The sequence below is a fragment of the Coccinella septempunctata genome, chromosome 5 (assembly GCF_907165205.1).
Source record: "Coccinella septempunctata chromosome 5, icCocSept1.1, whole genome shotgun sequence".
Classification (NCBI taxonomy): Eukaryota; Metazoa; Arthropoda; class Insecta; order Coleoptera; family Coccinellidae; genus Coccinella; species Coccinella septempunctata.
Window position 1 is genome coordinate 40,052,268 of NC_058193.1, and position 20,705 is coordinate 40,072,972.

At 49.8% G+C, this 20,705-nt stretch overlaps 2 protein-coding genes across 3 annotated transcripts; one reads left to right on the forward strand and one right to left on the reverse strand.

Moving 5' to 3' along the window:
* Window positions 1-105: 105 nt before the first annotated feature.
* Window positions 106-16,433, forward strand: LOC123312886 (phosphatidylinositol 4,5-bisphosphate 3-kinase catalytic subunit delta isoform). 2 transcript variants are annotated; one of them, XM_044897453.1, is made up of 17 exons: window positions 106-559; window positions 614-842; window positions 896-1,119; window positions 1,177-1,429; window positions 1,495-1,676; window positions 1,744-1,986; window positions 2,076-2,275; window positions 2,330-2,498; window positions 2,561-2,793; window positions 14,086-14,229; window positions 14,286-14,552; window positions 14,610-14,798; window positions 14,854-14,996; window positions 15,045-15,196; window positions 15,704-15,868; window positions 15,928-16,047; window positions 16,157-16,433. In XM_044897453.1, the coding sequence occupies exons 1-17, from the start codon at window positions 407-409 to the stop codon at window positions 16,280-16,282; spliced, it is 3,192 nt and encodes a 1,063-aa protein (XP_044753388.1). In that variant the 5' UTR covers window positions 106-406; the 3' UTR covers window positions 16,283-16,433. The 2 variants fall into 2 exon arrangements, with proteins under 2 accessions (XP_044753388.1, XP_044753387.1); XM_044897452.1 differs by having other exon boundaries at window positions 896-1,429.
* Window positions 16,330-20,379, reverse strand: LOC123312888 (alpha-aminoadipic semialdehyde synthase, mitochondrial). The gene is made up of 10 exons (XM_044897455.1): window positions 20,219-20,379; window positions 19,871-20,158; window positions 19,478-19,817; window positions 19,005-19,397; window positions 18,671-18,930; window positions 18,534-18,604; window positions 17,876-18,478; window positions 17,140-17,447; window positions 16,909-17,088; window positions 16,330-16,853 (listed from the first exon to the last, which is right to left on the reverse strand). Exons 1-10 carry the CDS (start codon window positions 20,279-20,281, stop codon window positions 16,561-16,563), a joined length of 2,799 nt encoding a protein of 932 aa, XP_044753390.1. The 5' UTR covers window positions 20,282-20,379; the 3' UTR covers window positions 16,330-16,560.
* Between the last annotated feature and the right edge of the window lie 326 nt (window positions 20,380-20,705).

Sequence of the window (20,705 nt, forward strand, 5' to 3'; positions counted from 1 at the left end):
TATTTCTAGCACAGAACACCCAAAAAAAGATAAACGTCGGGTCAAAGATCTTTGATCTTAGCATCAATTTCTATGACGGTTAAACCAAAGAGGAGAGAGGAGAGCAAGTGTAATGACAGATGTCAAAGTTTTTTAAAAGGCTTGTTTTTGTTATGGTGTCACCAAATTGAAGAGAAAATAAATTGTGAATCATAAAAAACTACGATTTGTTACTCAACTATTGGTACACATAAATCATTTGAGAGCACGTTGAGTTTCATGATGAATTGGAAACCATTATTTCAGAGAATAAATATGAAAACGAATCAAACAGGAAGTTGCTCTCTAAATTCTTGAAACAGTCGTAAAGTTGCATTTTGGGATTTCGTGTTTTCTTCTTTTATCCGTGAAATTAAAATAAGTTACCATGGCTCCGATTCCAGCAGAATATTTATATGATTTCTGGGACACTTATGAGAGCAATGAAAATGATCATATTGAACTTACTTGTCTTATGCCCAATGGTATTGTAATTTTACTAAAAGTACAAAGTAATGCTACTCTTGGCGAAATTAAAGAGGTAATTAAGATGATATTTCAACTTTTCCCTATTGGTTTAATTGAACATTTTAAGGATTTATGGGATGAAGCTGCAAACTACCCTCTGTATGGGAAACTTTATGATATTTCCGGCTATGTATTCATGTATGTTAATAATATGGCCGAACAGGTGAAAGTAATAGATGAATGTAGAAGATTGTGTGATACCAGGCCTGTAGGAGGAATATTCAAAATTGTAGAAGCAAAAACAGATAAACTTGATGAAACGACCAGTGGTCAAGTTGGTCATTTAATTGGCAAAAGTAACATTAACAAGTCCATGTTTTGATAGTGCATTTAAATTTTGTTGTTCCAGGATTGCAAGAGTTCGATTCAATGAATAGTCCAGAAATAAATAATTTCAGGTTTAAAATGAGAAAATTGGGAGAAGATATTGCCAAATCAAGAGAAAAATTGACCTGGCAACAGAAAGTTTTCTACCAATTTCCTCCTAGAATCTCAGTTCCTAATATACTATTATTGAATCAGATAGGTCATGACAAAAATATAAAAATAGCCACCAAATTTGGAAATTCAGATGTGAGCTCTTCATATATTTGTATTTTTACTAGATTTTTTTTTATGGTTTCATTTCAGAACTCTTATAATTTCACTTTTGACGTGTCAATGAGCATAGGACCTACCAAATTTTTGGAAATAGTTCTCACAAAAAAAGCTACGATATTCAACACCAAAAATGAAAGGCCTAATGATTACGTTTTGAAAGTTTGCGGGCGGGATGATTTTATAATGGGGGAGGAGCCTCTTATAAATTTTCAATATATACAGGAGAGTCTATCGTATGGTATTACCCCGGTTCTAGTTACTGTTAACGTTTGTGATGTACCAAGTGAGTAATTTTCCTGTCGTTATGTGTAGAGTTTATAGATAGAGTCATATGATGGGGCTTTTTAGTTACAACGGAAGGAGATTATGAGTGTATAGGAAATTTCGATAAAAAACCTCGTCCATCCTACTCAACATTAACACTAAGGAAAAAAGGAAAATGCAAATCGGCATGGGATTTGATTTCTAACTTTAGGTTAACTCTGTCGAAATTGAGAAAACTCAATCTAGATCCAAAACGGGCATCAGAGGTGAGAATCGATTGAGTTGATTTCCAAATGGAGGACAAACTCGTTAATTTGGTATTTTTTCTTGCAGTTATATATCGGACTTCAGGTGGGTCTTTTTCACGGTGGTAAATCGTTGTGCGAGGCCAAAAGAACTGAAGATTTGAAGGTTACCGTTGTAGGTGATCAATGCGAGTGTGATATTAATGTGTCTTTCGAATTTGATATGCTAATGTGCAATATTCCTAAAAATGTCAAGTTATGTTTCGTTGTTTACGAAGTGAACAAAAGTTACAAAGGTGGTAAATTCAAGAAATCCAAAGAGGCTAACAAAGTAAGTGTGTCAAGAAAAATTTCTACACTAGTGCGTTTTTACTTATTTTTCATTTCGTGATATGGCTTGAGGATAAATTTTTTTCACAGGATCCTTCGTATAATCCTATAGCTTGGGCTAACACGACGCTGTACGATTTCAAGGATCAGTTGAGAACAGGTCCTCAAACTCTTTACATGTGGACTTACGCCGAGGAAAACTTCGGCGATGATCTCTTACATCCGTTAGGTACAGTTGTAAATAATCCAGATATAAGAAACGTTACCGCTTTAACAATTATTTTCGAGAGGTTCGTTGAATGGTCTTGTAAGTGTCTCGCATGAGATAATGGGTAATGTTTCAGCCACGAGAATCAAATAATAGTGTATCCTTGTCCAGAGGCTATGCTCGAATATGCACAGGCGCTGGGTCAAAGCGGCTCCAACAATATAACCACCGAGATCGGCTTGGAAAACATCAAAAATTACGAGAAAAATTTCGATTACGACAATTTCTACGAGATGCACGATCAGGTGTGTATCCGCGCAAGATCTTAGCGGAACTATGGCGTAATTTCTGGTTGTCTCCATTTCAGGATAGGAAGAATATCTGGAATCTGAAGCACTATTGGAAAGAGCACAATCCAGTCATTTTACCAAAGATTCTTTACTGCATAGATTGGGACCGGAAGGAGACGTTCGCGGAAGTTGTGGCTCTGCTGAAGGAATGGCCGCTTTTACCGGCGGAGAAAGCGTTGGAACTGTTAGATTACGCTTATGCTGACCAAGAAGTGAGAAGTTATGCCGTTCAGTGTTTTCAAGAAATGAGGTAGGTGAAAAAGAAGTTGCCCGTTACACAACTGAAGATGTTTTACTCGCATTGAAATACAAGTAGCAAGAAAAAGGGGGGATCCGATCTCAGACGCGTCACGGGTGTTACGGATTCGTTCGCAAGCCAGAACCGAGACTCGCACTTAACGGACAATGAAGTCACTTCATTACAAAGCCTATTTACTTTGGTGAAAATCGAAGGAATAGGGAATAGGTGCATGAAAAGGGCGAGTAGAAACCGCGCATTAAAAGCGCGGACAAACAGCGCTGGTAGAAAAGTCGAAAGCCTATTTCTCTGTTGTTTAGATTTGTATCCTTGAAAAAGATATTGTCAAAAATTGCAAATTTCAAAATGTTCTTCTCTTTTTGTTCTTTCAATTCCAAATCATCGCTTTCTCCGCTACATTATCTTTTATTCGTTGAAATCGTGGGTAGTAGGTGGGATGCGTGGGTGTCAAGCGCGGGTAGAATGCTTGGGGTTCGAGCGCGGGTAGAATGCGTGGGGTTCGAGCGCGGGTAGAATGCGTGGGTGTCAAGCGCGGGTAGAATACGTGGGGTTCGAGCGCGGGTAGAATGTGTGGGTGTCAAGCGCGGGTAGAATGCGTGGGGTTGGAGCGCGGGTAGAATGCGTGGGGTTCGAGCGCGGGTAGAATGCGTGGGTGTCAAGCGCGGGTAGAAAACGTGGGGTTCGAGCGCGGGTAGAATGCGTGGGTGTCAAGCGCGGGTAAAATGCGTGGGGTTCGAGCGCGGGTAGAATGAGTGGGGTTCGAGCGCGGGTAGAATGCGTGGGTGTCAAGCGCGGGTAGAATGCGTGGGTGTCAAGCGCGGATAGAATGCGTGGGTGTCAAGCGCGGGTAGAATGCGTGGGTGTCAAGCGCGGATAGAATGCGTGGGGTTCGAGCGCGGGTAGAATGCGTGGGTGTCAAGCGCGGGTAGAAAACGTGGGGTTCGAGCGCGGGTAGAATGCGTGGGTGTCAAGCGCGGGTAAAATGCGTGGGGTTCGAGCGCGGGTAGAATGAGTGGGGTTCGAGCGCGGGTAGAATGCGTGGGGTTCAAGCGCGGGTAGAATGCGTGGGTGTCAAGCGCGGATAGAATGCGTGGGGTTCGAGCGCGGGTAGAATGCGTGGGGTTCGAGCGCGGGTAGAATGCGTGGGGTTCGAGCGCGGGTAGAATGCGTGGGGTTCGAGCGCGGGTAGAATGCGTGGGGTTCGAGCGCGGGTAGAATGCGTGGGGTTCGAGCGCGGGTAGAATGCGTGGGGTTCGAGCGCGGGTAGAATGAGTGGGGTTCGAGCGCGGGTAGAATGCGTGGGGTTCGAGCGCGGGTAGAATGCGTGGGTGTCAAGCGCGGATAGAATGCGTGGGGTTCGAGCGCGGGTAGAATGCGTGGGGTTCGAGCGCGGGTAGAATGCGTGGGGTTCGAGCGCGCGTAGAATGCGTGGGGTTCGAGCGCGGGTAGAATGAGTGGGGTTCGAGCGCGGGTAGAATGCGTGGGGTTCGAGCGCGGGTAGAATGCGTGGGTGTCAAGCGCGGGTAGAATGCGTGGGGTTCGAGCGCGGGTAGAATGCGTGGGTGTCAAGCGCGGGTAGAATGCGTGGGGTTCGAGCGCGGGTAGAATGCGTGGGGTTCGAGCGCGGGTAGAGTGAGTGGGGTTCGAGCGCGGGTAGAATGCGTGGGGTTCGAGCGCGGGTAGAATGCGTGGGTGTCAAGCGCGGGTAGAATGCGTGGGGTTCGAGCGCGGGTAGAATGAGTGGGGTTCGAGCGCGGGTAGAATGCGTGGGGTTCGAGCGCGGGTAGAATGCGTGGGTGTCAAGCGCGGGTAGAATGCGTGGGGTTCGAGCGCGGGTAGAATGCGTGGGTGTCAAGCGCGGGTAGAATGCGTGGGGTTCGAGCGCGGGTAGAATGCGTGGGGTTCGAGCGCGGGTAGAATGCGTGGGGTTCGAGCGCGGGTAGAATGAGTGGGGTTCGAGCGCGGGTAGAATGCGTGGGGTTCGAGCGCGGGTAGAATGCGTGGGGTTCGAGCGCGGGTAGAATGCGTGGGGTTCGAGCGCGGGTAGAATGAGTGGGGTTCGAGCGCGGGTAGAATGCGTGGGGTTCGAGCGCGGGTAGAATGCGTGGGTGTCAAGCGCGGATAGAATGCGTGGGGTTCGAACGCGGGTAGAATGCGTAGGTGTCAAGCGCGGGTAGAATGCGTGGGGTTCGAGCGCGGGTAGAATGCGTGGGGTTCGAGCGCGGGTAGAATGCGTGGGTGTCAAGCGCGGGTAGAATGCGTGGGGTTCGAGCGCGGGTAGAATGCGTGGGTGTCAAGCGCTGGTAGAATGCGTGGGGTTCGAGCGCGGGTAGAATGCGTGGGGTTCGAGCGCGGGTAGAATGCGTGGGGTTCGAGCGCGGGTAGAATGCGTGGGGTTCGAGCGCGGGTAGAATGCGTGGGGTTCGAACGCGGGTAGAATGCGTGGGTGTCAAGCGCGGGTAGAATGCGTGGGGTTCGAGCGCGGGTAGAATGCGTGGGGTTCGAGCGCGGGTAGAATGCGTGGGTGTCAAGCGCGGGTAGAATGCGTGGGGTTCGAGCGCGGGTAGAATGCGTGGGTGTCAAGCGCTGGTAGAATGCGTGGGGTTCGAGCGCGGGTAGAATGCGTGGGGTTCGAGCGCGGGTAGAATGCGAGGGGTTCGAGCGCGGGTAGAATGCGCATTCTACCCGCGCTCGAACCCCACGCATTCTACCCGCGCTCGGACCCCACGCATTCTACCCGCGCTTCCCACCCACGCATTCTACCAGCGCTCGAACCCCACGCATTCTACCCGCGCTTGACACCCACGCATTCTACCCGCGCTAGAGACCCACGCATTCTACCCGCGCTTCCCACCCACGCATTCTACCCGCTCTTCCCACCCACGCAATCTGACCGCGCTCACAACCCACACATTCTACCCGTGCCAACAACCCACGCATTCTACCCGCTCTTTCCACCCACGCATTCTACCCACGCTTCCCACCCACGCATTCTACCCGTGCTTACAACCCACGCATTCTACCCGCTCTTCCCACCCACGCATTCTACCCGTGCTTACAACCCGCGCATTCTACCCACGCTTCCCACCCACGCATTCTACCCGTGCCAACAACCCACGCATTCTACCCGCTCTTTCCACCCACGCATTCTACCCACGCTTCCCACCCACGCATTCTACCCGTGCTTACAACCCACGCATTCTACCCGCTCTTCCCACCCACGCATTCTACCCGTGCTTACAACCCGCGCATTCTACCCACGCTTCCCACCCACGCATTCTACCCGTGCTTACAACCCACGCATCTACCCGCTCTTCCCACCCACGCATTCTACCCGTGCTTACAACCCACGCATTCTATCCGTGCTTACAACCCACGCATTCTACCCACGCTTCCCACCCACGCATTCTACCCGCTCTTCCCACCCACGCAATCTGACCGCGCTCACAACCCACGCATCTACCCGCTCTTCCCACCCACGCATTCTACCCGTGCTTACAACCCGCGCATTCTACCCACGCTTCCCACCCACGCATTCTACCCGTGCTTACAACCCACGCATCTACCCGCTCTTCCCACCCACGCATTCTACCCGTGCTTACAACCCACGCATTCTATCCGTGCTTACAACCCACGCATTCTACCCACGCTTCCCACCCACGCATTCTACCCGCTCTTCCCACCCACGCAATCTGACCGCGCTCACAACCCACGCATTCTACCCGCTCTTCCCACCCACGCATTCTACCCGTGCTTACAACCCACGCATTCTATCCGTGCTTACAACCCACGCATTCTACCCACGCTTCCCACCCACGCATTCTACCCGCTCTTCCCACCCACGCAATCTGACCGCGCTCACAACCCACGCATCTACCCGCTCTTCCCACCCACGCAATCTGACCGCGCTCACAACCCACACATTCTACCCGCTCTTCCCACCCACGCAATCTGACCGCGCTCACAACCCACACATTCTACCCGTGCCAACAACCCACGCATTCTACCCGCTCTTTCCACCCACGCATTCTACCCACGCTTCCCACCCACGCATTCTATCCGCTCTTCCCACCCACGCATTCTACCCGTGCTTACAACCCACGCATTCTATCCGTGCTTACAACCCACGCTTCCCACCCACGCATTCTACCCGCTCTTCCCACCCACGCAATCTGACCGCGCTCACAACCCACGCATCTACCCGCTCTTCCCACCCACGCATTCTACCCGTGCTTACAACCCACGCATTCTATCCGTGCTTACAACCCACGCATTCTACCCACGCTTCCCACCCACGCATTCTACCCGCTCTTCCCACCCACGCAATCTGACCGCACTCACAACCCACACATTCTACCCGTGCCAACAACCCACGCATTCTACCCGCTCTTTCCACCCACGCATTCTACCCACGCTTCCCACCCACGCATTCTATCCGCTCTTCCCACCCACGCAATCTGAACGCGCTTACAACCAACGCATTCTACCCACGCTTCCCACCCACGCATTCTACCCGTGCTTACAACCCACGCATTCTACCCACGCTTCCCACCCACGCATTCTACCCGCTCTTCCCACCCACGCAATCTGAACGCGCTTACAACCCACGCATTCTACCCACGCTTCCCACCCACGCATTCTACCCGTGCTTACAACCCACGCATTCTACCCGCTCTTCCCACCCACGCATTCTACCCGTGCTTACAACCCGCGCATTCTACCCACGCTTCCCACCCACGCATTCTACCCGTGCTTACAACCCACGCATCTACCCGCTCTTTCCACCCACGCATTCTACCCGTGCTTACAACCCACGCATTCTATCCGTGCTTACAACCCACGCATTCTACCCACGCTTCCCACCCACGCATTCTACCCGCTCTTCCCACCCACGCAATCTGACCGCGCTCACAACCCACACATTCTACCCGTGCCAACAACCCACGCATTCTACCCGCTCTTTCCACCCACGCATTCTACCCACGCTTCCCACCCACGCATTCTATCCGCTCTTCCCACCCACGCAATCTGACCGCGCTCACAACCCACGCATTCTACCCGTGCTTACAACCCACGCATTCTACCCGCTCTTCCCACCCACGCATTCTACCCACGCTTCCCACCCACGCATTCTATCCGCTCTTCCCACCCACGCAATCTGACCGCGCTTACAACCCACGCATTCTACCCGCTCTTCCCACCCATGCAATCTGAACGCGCTTACCACCCACGCATTCTACCTGCGCTTCCCACCCACGCATTCTACCTGCGCTTCCCACCCACGCATTCTACCCACGCTTCCCACCCACGCATTCTATCCGCTCTTCCCACCCACGCAATCTGACCGCGCTCACAACCCACGCATTCTACCCGTGCTTACAACCCACGCATTCTACCCGCTCTTCCCACCCACGCATTCTACCCACGCTTCCCACCCACGCATTCTATGCGCTCTTCCACCCACGCAATCTGAACGCGCTTACAACCCACGCATTCTACCCACGCTTCCCACCCACGCATTCTACCCGTGCTTACAACCCACGCATTCTACCCACGCTTCCCACCCACGCATTCTACCCGTGCTTACAACCCACGCATTCTACCCGCTCTTCCCACCCACGCATTCTACCCGTGCTTACAACCCACGCATTCTATCCGTGCTTACAACCCACGCATTCTACCCACGCTTCCCACCCACGCATTCTACCCGTGCTTACAACCCACGCATTCTACCCGCTCTTCCCACCCACGCATTCTACCCACGCTTCCCACCCACGCAATCTGAACGCGCTTACAACCCACGCATTCTACCCGTGCTTACAACCCACGCATTCTACCCGTGCTTACAACCCACGCATTCTACCCGTGCTTACAACCCACGCATTCTACCCGCTCTTCCCACCCACGCATTCTACCCGTGCTTACAACCCACGCATTCTATCCGTGCTTACAACCCACGCATTCTACCCACGCTTCCCACCCACGCATTCTACCCGTGCTTACAACCCACGCATTCTACCCGCTCTTCCCACCCACGCATTCTACCCACGCTTCCCACCCACGCATTCTATGCGCTCTTCCCACCCACGCAATCTGAAGGCGCTTACAACCCACGCTTCCCACCCACGCATTCTACCCGTGCTTACAACCCACGCATTCTACCCGCTCTTCCCACCCACGCATTCTACCCGTGCTTACAACCCACGCATTCTATCCGTGCTTACAACCCACGCATTCTACCCACGCTTCCCACCCACGCATTCTACCCGTGCTTACAACCCACGCATTCTACCCGCTCTTCCCACCCACGCATTCCACCCGTGCTTACAACCCACGCATTCTATCCGTGCTTACAACCCACGCATTCTACCCACGCTTCCCACCCACGCATTCTACCCGCTCTTCCCACCCACGCAATCTGACCGCGCTCACAACCCACTCATCCTACCCGTGCTTACAACCCACGCATTCTACCCGCTCTTCCCACCCATGCAATCTGAACGCGCTTACCACCCACGCATTCTACCTGCGCTTCCCACCCACGCATTCTACCCACGCTTCCCACCCACGCATTCTATCCGCTCTTCCCACCCACGCAATCTGACCGCGGTCACAACCCACGCATTCTACCCGTGCTGACAACCCACGCTTCCCACCCACGCATTCTACCCGCTCTTCCCACCCACGCAATCTGACCGCTCTCACAACCCACGCATTCTACCCGTGCTTACAACCCACGCATTCTACCCGCTCTTCACACCCACGCTTCCCACCCACGCATTCTATCCGCTCTTCCCACCCACGCAATCTGACCGCGCTCACAACCCACGCATTCTACCCGTGCTTACAACCCACGCATTCTACCCGCTCTTCCCACCCACGCATTCTACCCACGCTTCCCACCCACGCATTCTATCCGCTCTTCCCACCCACGCAATCTGACCGCGCTCACAACCCACGCATTCTACCCGTGCTTACAACCCACGCATTCTACCCGCTCTTCCCACCCACGCATTCTACCCACGCTTCCCACCCACGCATTCTATCCGCTCTTCCCACCCACGCAATCTGACCGCGCTTACAACCCACGCATTCTACCCGCTCTTCCCACCCATGCAATCTGAACGCGCTTACCACCCACGCATTCTACCTGCGCTTCCCACCCACGCATTCTACCTGCGCTTCCCACCCACGCATTCTACCCACGCTTCCCACCCACGCATTCTATCCGCTCTTCCCACCCACGCAATCTGACCGCGCTCACAACCCACGAATTCTACCCGTGCTTACAACCCACGCATTCTACCCGCTCTTCCCACCCACGCATTCTACCCACGCTTCCCACCCACGCATTCTATGCGCTCTTCCACCCACGCAATCTGAACGCGCTTACAACCCACGCATTCTACCCACGCTTCCCACCCACGCATTCTACCCGTGCTTACAACCCACGCATTCTACCCACGCTTCCCACCCACGCATTCTACCCGTGCTTACAACCCACGCATTCTACCCGCTCTTCCCACCCACGCATTCTACCCGTGCTTACAACCCACGCATTCTATCCGTGCTTACAACCCACGCATTCTACCCACGCTTCCCACCCACGCATTCTACCCGTGCTTACAACCCACGCATTCTACCCGCTCTTCCCACCCACGCATTCTACCCACGCTTCCCACCCACGCAATCTGAACGCGCTTACAACCCACGCATTCTACCCGTGCTTACAACCCACGCATTCTACCCGTGCTTACAACCCACGCATTCTACCCGTGCTTACAACCCACGCATTCTACCCGTGCTTACAACCCACGCATTCTACCCGCTCTTCCCACCCACGCATTCTACCCGTGCTTACAATCCACGCATTCTATCCGTGCTTACAACCCACGCATTCTACCCACGCTTCCCACCCACGCATTCTACCCGTGCTTACAACCCACGCATTCTACCCGCTCTTCCCACCCACGCATTCTACCCACGCTTCCCACCCACGCATTCTATGCGCTCTTCCCACCCACGCAATCTGAAGGCGCTTACAACCCACGCTTCCCACCCACGCATTCTACCCGTTCTTACAACCCACGCATTCTACCCGATCTTCCCACCCACGCATTCTACCCGTGCTTACAACCCACGCATTCTATCCGTGCTTACAACCCACGCATTCTACCCACGCTTCCCACCCACGCATTCTACCCGTGCTTACAACCCACGCATTCTACCCGCTCTTCCCACCCACGCATTCCACCCGTGCTTACAACCCACGCATTCTATCCGTGCTTACAACCCACGCATTCTACCCACGCTTCCCACCCACGCATTCTACCCGCTCTTCCCACCCACGCAATCTGACCGCGCTCACAACCCACTCATCCTACCCGTGCTTACAACCCACGCATTCTACCCGCTCTTCCCACCCACGCATTCTACCCACGCTTCCCACCCACGCATTCTATCCGCTCTTCCCACCCACGCAATCTGACCGCGCTTACAACCCACGCATTCTACCCGCTCTTCCCACCCATGCAATCTGAACGCGCTTACCACCCACGCATTCTACCTGCGCTTCCCACCCACGCATTCTACCCACGCTTCCCACCCACGCATTCTATCCGCTCTTCCCACCCACGCAATCTGACCGCGGTCACAACCCACGCATTCTACCCGTGCTTACAACCCACGCTTCCCACCCGCGCATTCTACCCGCTCTTCCCACCCACGCAATCTGACCGCTCTCACAACCCACGCATTCTACCCGTGCTTACAACCCACGCATTCTACCCGCTCTTCACACCCACGCATTCTACCCACGCTTCCCACCCACGCATTCTATCCGCTCTTCCCACCCACGCAATCTGACCGCGCTTACAACCCACGCATTCTACCCGCTCTTCCCACCTATGCAATCTGAACGCGCTTACCACCCACGCATTCAACCTGCGCTTCCCACCCACGCATTCTACCCACGCTTCCCACCCACGCATTCTACCCGCTCTTGCATGGGTGGGAAGAGCGGGTAGAATGCGTGGGTGGGAAGCGTGGGTAGAATGCGTGGGTGGGAAGCGCAGGTTGAATGCGTGGGTGGTAAGCGCGTTCAGATTGCATAGGTGGGAAGAGCGGGTAGAATGCGTGGGTTGTAAGCGCGGTCAGATTGCGTGGGTGGGAAGAGCGGATAGAATGCGTGGGTGGGAAGCGTGGGTAGAATGCGTGGGTGGGAAGAGCGGGTAGAATGCGTGGGTGGGAAGCGCAGGCAGAATGCGTGGCTGGTAAGCGCGTTCAGATTGCATGGGTGGGAAGAGCGGGTAGAATGCGTGGGTTGTAAGCGCAGGTAGAATGCGTGGGTGGGAAGCGCAGGTAGAATGCGTGGGTGGGAAGCGCAGGTAGAATGCGTGGGTGGTAAGCGCGTTCAGATTGCGTGGGTGGGAAGAGCGGGTAGAATGCGTGGGTGGTAAGCGCGGTCAGATTGCGTGGGTGGGAAGAGCGGGTAGAATGCGTGGGTGGTAAGCGCAGGTAGAATGCGTGGGTGGTAAGCGCGGTCAGATTGCGTGGGTGGGAAGAGCGGGTAGAATCCGTGGGTTGTAAGCGCGGGTAGAATGCGTGGGTGGTAAGCGCAGGTAGAATGCGTGGGTGGTAAGCGCGGTCAGATTGCGTGGGTGGGAAGAGCGGATAGAATCCGTGGGTTGTAAGCGCGTTCAGAATGCGTGGGTGGGAAGAGCGGGTAGAATGCGTGGGTGGTAAGCGCGTTCAGATTGCGTGGGTGGTAAGCGCGTTCAGATTGCGTGGGTGGGAAGAGCGGGTAGAATGCGTGGGTTGTAAGCGCAGGTAGAATGCGTGGGTGGGAAGCGCAGGTAGAATGCGTGGGTGGTGAGCGCGTTCAGATTGCATGGGTGGGAAGAGCGGGTAGAATGCGTGGGTTGTAAGCGCAGGTAGAATGCGTGGGTGGGAAGCGCAGGTAGAATGCGTGGCTGGTAAGCGCGTTCAGATTGCATGGGTATGAAGAGCGGGTAGAATGCGTGGGTTGTAAGCGCAGGTAGAATGCGTGGGTGGGAAGCGCAGGTAGAATGCGTGGGTGGGAAGCGCAGGTAGAATGCGTGGGTGGTAAGCGCGTTCAGATTGCGTGGGTGGGAAGAGCGGGTAGAATGCGTGGGTGGTAAGCGCGGTCAGATTGCGTGGGTGGGAAGAGCGGGTAGAATGCGTGGGTGGTAAGCGCGGTCAGATTGCGTGGGTGGGAAGAGCGGGTAGAATCCGTGGGTTGTAAGCGCGGGTAGAATGCGTGGGTGGTAAGCGCAGGTAGAATGCGTGGGTGGTAAGCGCGGTCAGATTGCGTGGGTGGGAAGAGCGGGTAGAATCCGTGGGTTGTAAGCGCGTTCAGAATGCGTGGGTGGTAAGCGCGTTCAGATTGCGTGGGTGGTAAGCGCGTTCAGATTGCGTGGGTGGGAAGAGCGGGTAGAATGCGTGGGTTGTAAGCGCAGGTAGAATGCGTGGGTGGGAAGCGCAGGTAGAATGCGTGGGTGGTGAGCGCGTTCAGATTGCATGGGTGGGAAGAGCGGGTAGAATGCGTGGGTTGTAAGCGCAGGTAGAATGCGTGGGTGGGAAGCGCAGGTAGAATGCGTGGGTGGGAAGCGCAGGTAGAATGCGTGGGTGGTAAGCGCGTTCAGATTGCGTGGGTGGGAAGAGCGGGTAGAATGCGTGGGTGGTAAGCGCGTTCAGATTGCGCGCAATGGGAAGAGCGGGTAGAATGCGTGGGTGATAAGCGCGTTCAGATTGCGTGGGTGGGAAGAGCGGGTAGAATGCGTGGGTGGTAAGCGCGTTCAGATTGCGTGGGTGGGAAGAGCGGGCAGAATGCGTGGGTGGTAAGCGCGGTCAGATTGCGTGGGTGGGAAGAGCGGGTAGAATGCGTGGGTTGTAAGCGCAGGTAGAATGCGTGGGTGGGAAGCGCAGGTAGAATGCGTGGGTGGTAAGCGCGTTCAGATTGCGTGGTTGGGAAGAGCGGGCAGAATGCGTGGGTGGTAAGCGCGGTCAGATTGCGTGGGTGGGAAGAGCGGGTAGAATGCGTGGGTTGTAAGCGCAGGTAGAATGCGTGGGTGGGAAGCGCAGGTAGAATGCGTGGGTGGTAAGCGCGTTCAGATTGCGTGGGTGGGAAGAGCGGGTAGAATGCGTGGGTGGTAAGCGCGTTCAGATTGCGTTGGTGGGAAGCGAGCGGGTAGAATGCGTTGGTGAAATGAAGATTTATTTGTGTTCTAGGGGTATTCATTTCATATTGTCATTTAATTTCAGCGATGACGATCTCCTTTTATATCTCCTTCAACTGGTTCAGGCCCTGAAACACGAGCTGTTTCTAGAATGTGACCTTATAGATTTTTTACTAAAGAGAGCTCTAGCTAATCAAAAAATAGGCCATTATCTATTTTGGCATCTGAGGTGAGTCATTTCTTAGCCAGTTCATTCGGATTATTAATGTAAAAAAAAAAATTCAGATCCGAAATGCAAGTTCCTTCGGTGTCCGTTCGATTCGGTCTGATATTGGAGGCCTACTGTAGGGGAGCCCAAGAACACATCGGTATCTTGCAGCAGCAGTTGACCTGTCTGGAGAAGCTGAAAAAGTGTCAAGAGGTGATAAGAACAAGGAAAGATAAGGATAAGGCCAAGAGTTTGTTGCATAATTACATGCAGGGCCAGTCTTCGGAGTTCCTGAGGGGTTTGAGGAATCCGTTGGATCCGAGCTATAGATGCGATGATATCAAGTAAGTGCAAAAAATGTCAATGTCAAACGTCAATTGTCAACCTTAAATTTGATGTAGGATCGAGAAATGCAGAGTGATGGACAGCAAGATGCGTCCTCTCTGGATCGTTTTTGGAAACGCAGATTCGTACGGAGACGACATCTACCTCATATTTAAAAACGGGGACGATCTGAGGCAAGATATGCTTACGTTACAGCTGCTGAGGATAATGGACAAGCTGTGGAAGCAGGAGGGATTGGATTTGAGGTTAATTTCGCCGAATAGAACTTTTCATAAGAAATAATAACATTTCCGTTTTTAGAATGAACGTTTACAATTGCGTTTCAACAGACAATAGAGTGGGTTTGATAGAGGTCGTCTTACAAGCAGAAACAATCGCTAATATACAGAAAGGAAAAGGGATGTTTAGCGTTTCTTCGGCTTTCAGGAAAGGGTCGATTTTTGGTAAGGATATTAGTGTTGTTTTGAATAGATTTTAATCGAGTTTTTAAGATTGGTTGAAGGACTATAATACCACTGAAGCTGCTCTGAATCAAGCGGTTAACGAATTCACCCTATCCTGTGCGGGATATTGCGTCGCTACTTACGTTCTAGGAATCGGTGATAGACATTCTGACAATATAATGATCAAAAGAACTGGTCAGGTAAGAATTTTGTGTAAAACATTCAGCCGAAACTTGTAAAGGACGTTTCATAAGAGAATTTTCAGAACAACCTTATGCTGGCCGGAGTGCAAATGCCTCTTTCCATCAATAATTATCAGAACTATCACTAGTGCTGGTAGATTGTCATTTTTGACGTTTGCCAAATGCAAATGTAAACAAATCTACGTCAGTTTGACGGTAGTGACAGTCTACAGAAGTGAGGTTGTCACGGTCATTGAACTCGAAACTTTATTGACTTCGATGGTCACGAAGGGGAGGGTTGTAACGATTCAATTCATCGATAGCGAAAAGTAGTTTTTTTTTGGCCTTGGTGTTTATGAAATTCATTTCACTATGGTTTACTTAAGGCAATCGGTTTTATTACTCAAACTGAATATTTATAAACTGATTTTTACTAATTTCAATCATCTCTGTATGAAACGTCCTTTATGTTTCAATTTTTTAATTCCCAAATGTTGAATTATTGAAAAATGATCGCTTTTTCAGCTATTCCACATTGATTTCGGTCATATATTGGGTCATTTCAAAGAGAAATTTGGAATAAAAAGAGAGAGGGTTCCTTTTGTTCTCACCCACGATTTTGTTCATGTTATAAATAAGGGCGCTAAATATAGTATAGAATTCAAGATATTTCAGGAGTACTGTGAAAAGGTAAGTTATTTCCAGTCTTATATTTCAGGTGGTTTTTTGTTACTACCTTGATATTTCAGGCTTTTCTAATATTGAGGAAACACGGTAATCTAATCCTTTCCCTGTGTGCAATGATGATTTCAACGGGTCTACCTGAATTATCGTCAGAAAAAGATCTCAATTACTTGAGAGAAACATTGGTGAGTTAAGATAATTTTGGTGTTGCCTCATTAAACAAATCGAATGAAAAAAACTCTTAAAATAAATAAAAAAAATTATGAAATATTTTAAAGTGATTTGTATTTGAAGGTTCTTCTGAAATCGGAGAAGGATGCCTTGGAACATTTCAAGAGCAAATTCAACGAAGCTCTTTCAAACTCCTGGAAAACATCACTGAATTGGGCGTCTCACAATTTGGCGAAAAATAATACTTAGTATTGATTGTTTTGCTGCAAACCCAGAATAAGTGCCAATAAACTAAATTTAAGGATCAACGAATTATTTATTAATATTTTTTATTGTATTGTCATTGAATGGTGTACTCAGATATACATTTTATTTTATAGTATTAAAGTTATTTCTTATACACGATAATTTTTATATGAACTTTTTTTTAAAGTTACTTATTTGTTCAAAGTTCCATTATTAATGAAGATGTCAGTCTATTTTTCCTTGGTGGAAAATCAATAAATAGTTTTTTGCATTCACATTTTTCAATGAATTCTTGAAGTTTCGATGGCTTTGAGACCTTCGTTCTTCAACCTCGATAATATAGTTCTGTAAATTTCAGGTGCAAAAGGTAGGATTGAGCCTCTTTCTTGTATTTCCCCATCTAGAATCATCTTGGTCGCTATGGCAGCGGGTATCCCAACCGTTTTCGCCATAGCTGAATGTCCATTTATGTCACCGTACACTACGAAGTTGATACCTCGAATTTCTTTCTTACCACCGGGCCACGCAATGCCCAATTCGTGTCTTAGAATAACTATATCCCTCTCGTTTTTATCTGAAATAAGTTTTTCATTGGAGTTTGTGAATTGGGGTCGGAATTCGATGATTACCTAGGGCTAATTTACTGGATAGATAATGTGTGAGGGTATCTAAAGGCGTTCCACATTTCAATACAGCGTTTTCTTCTAATAATCCCAAGTCCTCCAATAAATCAACGGCAAAATCTGATCCAGTTCTTTCCGTTATCATGTTGGTGATGTTATCGTAAAGTATACTTTTATCTTCGATACCTACAAATACGAAAAGTAACAAAAAAGTAAAATAAGAAAAAGCGGTTTTACCTAGTAAGTTACAAATTAAATCTCTCCACGTTATGTCCGGTCCTTGGGAATGTAAACTGGGATTAGGTTCGGTGTCCAATAGTCCTATGGCTTGTAATATTCTAGCGGCTTGGGAGAAACCGGTGTATCTCAAAGTACCCCTAAGTATCGTTGCAGCTTTAGCGATGCCGTAGTGTTCACCGTAAATAATACTGTCTCTGTTTGGGAAACCTTCCAGGTTGAAGCCGGGCAGAAAGTCCAAGGCTTTTGTGGATCTCATCAGATCGCCTCCCTCTTTGATTTCTACAATCTGTCCTTTGCTCAGATACCTGAAACCGTATTCGGTTAGTTTTCGTTTTAAACATCGCTGTTTTTGAAATTCTGGACGTTGGTGCTCATCTAAATGTGGTAAAGCCTATCGATTTTGGTCAGGATCGATTCAGTCGTAAAGGGGTGTGTAATATCTTTGGTGCACTGGCATTGTCTGCGTGGTATCGGAGTAAAATAGCGGTGCCATTGAATAAAGACTTGTGCAATGGAAGAGTTGCCTTATGTCGAAGGAGTTGTATCTAAATCGTGGTTTAAAACAGGTTTCAAGTTTTAATTGAAAGATGAAGAAGTTCTGCATTGCATCTATCTAGCACAAGGAATTGAGAACACTAGTGGAGGAATGTGCGTGCCACAGCCTGTGGCACACACTGCTGCGTGCTGTCACACTAGGCTGTGTGACCTAGAAGGCTGTTTAAAATCGACTCACCTTGCTGACGATAAAGTGTTCAACAAAGCGCCTCTTGGCGACCACGAGAATTTATATCTGAGAGGGTTGTCGCTGAACTCCGGCGCCGGCAGACCTCCGCAGAAGGATTCGAAAGACGTGATGTAACCCCCTTGCGACTTGACCTCCTGGATGCACTCCAACGCCAACAGATGATCTATTCCCGGATCAAGACCGACCTCGTTCAAGATCGTTATCCCAGCGTCCTGAGCTTCGTCGTGCAACCGTTTTATGTCCTCGTTCATGTAACTGGCGGTGACCATGTGGGTCTTCTCGGCCACGCAAGCTCTCGCGATGATGTGATGCAGATTGGCCGGCAGTATGGACACCACGCAGTCAGCCGCCGATACCATTTCCTGCAAGAGGGGTAGATTCTCGGCAGCGTTGAGGTAGGAACTTTCCACCCCAGGGTAGGTGGATGCCAGCGAGTTGCCCAGCTCGATTTTTTCGCAGGCTACAGTGATGCCGACGCTGTCGTCGCGATGCAGGTATTCTATTAGGGGAGCTGCCACCCTGCCGGCGCCGACCACCAAGACTTTCTTCTTCTTTTGCTGGACTTCGGAGGATCCTTTGTCCCTCTGTTTCCTGAAAATTTACCGGTTGATTAGTTTTGAGTAGACTTGACATGGTTAGTTCTTACGTTGCTTGTTTTCTTAGTTCAGTTATGTATTCGAAATTTGGTGTCAAGTGACCGTTGCTTGCTATGATTGCCTGAAAGAAGTGAAATTTCGAGAGGATCCTTGTATGCACCCTCTATCGGGACTCAATATGACTTACCCCTGAAACCACCGGTGAGAATGAATGTTTTTCCAGGTCCACTTCAGCGTTGGACTGGAGGATGTTATGAGTGAAGGGAAACAGTAGATCGCCGAAAAAATCTGTACTTTCCCTGGGTAACTGCGTCGGCATGTTGTCTATACTGCAAACTAACACGCCTGGTCCGCTGAAGCTGTTGGTGTCTTTGTTCCTGTCGGCGTCGTACAGACAAAATGGATTATCTATCGTGGTGCATTCGTTCATGAATTCGATAGAACCACCTGGAATTATTATGAAAGCGCGCATATCAGTAGATCAGTGTGAAAAAGAGGAGAATTATTTTATTGTAGCTTACCAGGATCTGCGGAAATGTCACAAATCGCCAACATTCTGTGTGGCAACGCAGGTGCGCCTACAGAAGTTGGTAACCACGGTGTATGGGCGGATCTCAAGAGGTGTTTAGCGTCTGGAATCGTTATAAGTTTCGGACTGTTCACTGCCCAGTATATACCGTTGATTATGACCGAAGCATAAGGGGCAATCTTCTTGCTGAACGTGGATATGTACCTCTCTGGGTGCTCTTCGTATTCGACGGGGTCAAAACCACCACCACCCTCTCTTTCCAGGTAGTCTCTCCTCCTGACCACACATCCGTAAATCTTGTTCAGACTGCCGTGTTCGGCTGCCTTACGGAGCATGTTTGGGGCCACGTATTCGTGGGGCAGTTCTTGAAAGACTTCCTGGGAACCTTGGGGAGAAGATATCCCATGATGATATTCCGAAGAATTCTCTACATAATAGGGGATAACAAAAAAATCGATCGCGTACCTTGAGAGACGTTTCCAGATCCTGTGAAAACGAAAGTGAGTGGACCAATAGATTTGGGCATCAACCCAAGGGCTATTTCATATCCAGCATCTCTGATGGCTTGAAAGGCCATGCTGCAGTTCCTGTAGTTATGAGCTGGGCCTATGTGCATGAAGGGCGTGTGATGTCCCAAGGCCAACATCCTAAGCCCAATTCCATGGAGGATGTTCACAGTTCCTGCTACACCTGCCATTTTTCCAAAAGCTACCACCCTTTGTCCTTTTTCATCGACAAGCTTTTCGTAGTCTATCAATCTTATATGTTTTTCAAGTATGGCATCTAAAAGGGGCATGTTACTCTCCTGAAATGTCATTTCTAGTTTATTCAGCAGTTGCTTTAATCTCAGTTGCATACTTGAGCCTTGATGGTGTGCGAGAATAAACAATAAGTTTTGTTTGGAATCAGTTGATCGATGGGTACTTGTTTCACTCCGAAAATGACACTAGCTTCGGATATATCCTCTCGTACAACAGCTCCAGCGTCCAAATAGTTCTGCATGGGATAAGCTCTTCTATTACTTGGTTGAACTATCACTTTGATTCCTTGCTTCACCAATTTTCTCACGTGGTTTGGAGCGAAGGGGGCTCTCCTTTCCCAAATACTTTGGTCCTCCCTTCTTATTGCCATCACTTTTTTAGTCGCCTAAGAAAACATAAATTCACCAATATTTAGTTTCTACCTGAACGCGATCAATTTACTTACATAATTTCGTTTACTTATCACATTTTTCAAATGCTGCGAAACTTTCAACATGTTCACACCCATCTTGGCCGTTTCAGCCCCTTGTTTCACTTTCGCTCGAATACTGAATCGAATTCGAGGCAACGGGAGACTTATCTTCTTTCAAAAGTTTTATCGCCGACCCCTGACCTGTTCGTCATTGTTACTTCTGAAATTATTTGTTTTGTAACCCCCCAATGTGATGTCCATTATGAAACTGCCGATTCGATTTGATTTTTTCAATGAATTATTGACTTTAACTTCGAGAGTATTTATTTTAGGCAGTTATCTCTTATAATTGCTTATTTAATTATTGCAAGAAGTGTTGCATTGAAAAATAATTCATATTAAAACTTGTTGGAAGCAAAGCAAAAAGTACCACTGAAAGAAGTTGACTGCACAAAGATAATAGCGAATTTATAGAAAAATAATAATAACATGAGATACGATTGGTTCAAGAACTGAATTA

Coding starts and splice junctions, on each gene's coding strand:
- LOC123312886 (XM_044897452.1), top strand. CDS start 407: ATGGCTCCGATTCCAGCAGAATATTTATATGATTTCTGGGACACTTAT. Junction 843..895: donor TGGTCATTTAATTGGCAAAA/GTAACATTAACA, acceptor TTGTTGTTCCAG/GATTGCAAGAGTTCGATTCA. Junction 14,799..14,853: donor CAGGAGGGATTGGATTTGAG/GTTAATTTCGCC, acceptor TTCCGTTTTTAG/AATGAACGTTTACAATTGCG.
- LOC123312888 (XM_044897455.1), bottom strand. CDS start 20,281: ATGGGTGTGAACATGTTGAAAGTTTCGCAGCATTTGAAAAATGTGATA. Junction 20,159..20,218: donor TGATAAGTAAACGAAATTAT/GTAAGTAAATTG, acceptor ATGTTTTCTTAG/GCGACTAAAAAAGTGATGGC. Junction 18,605..18,670: donor TCTCACCGGTGGTTTCAGGG/GTAAGTCATATT, acceptor CACTTCTTTCAG/GCAATCATAGCAAGCAACGG.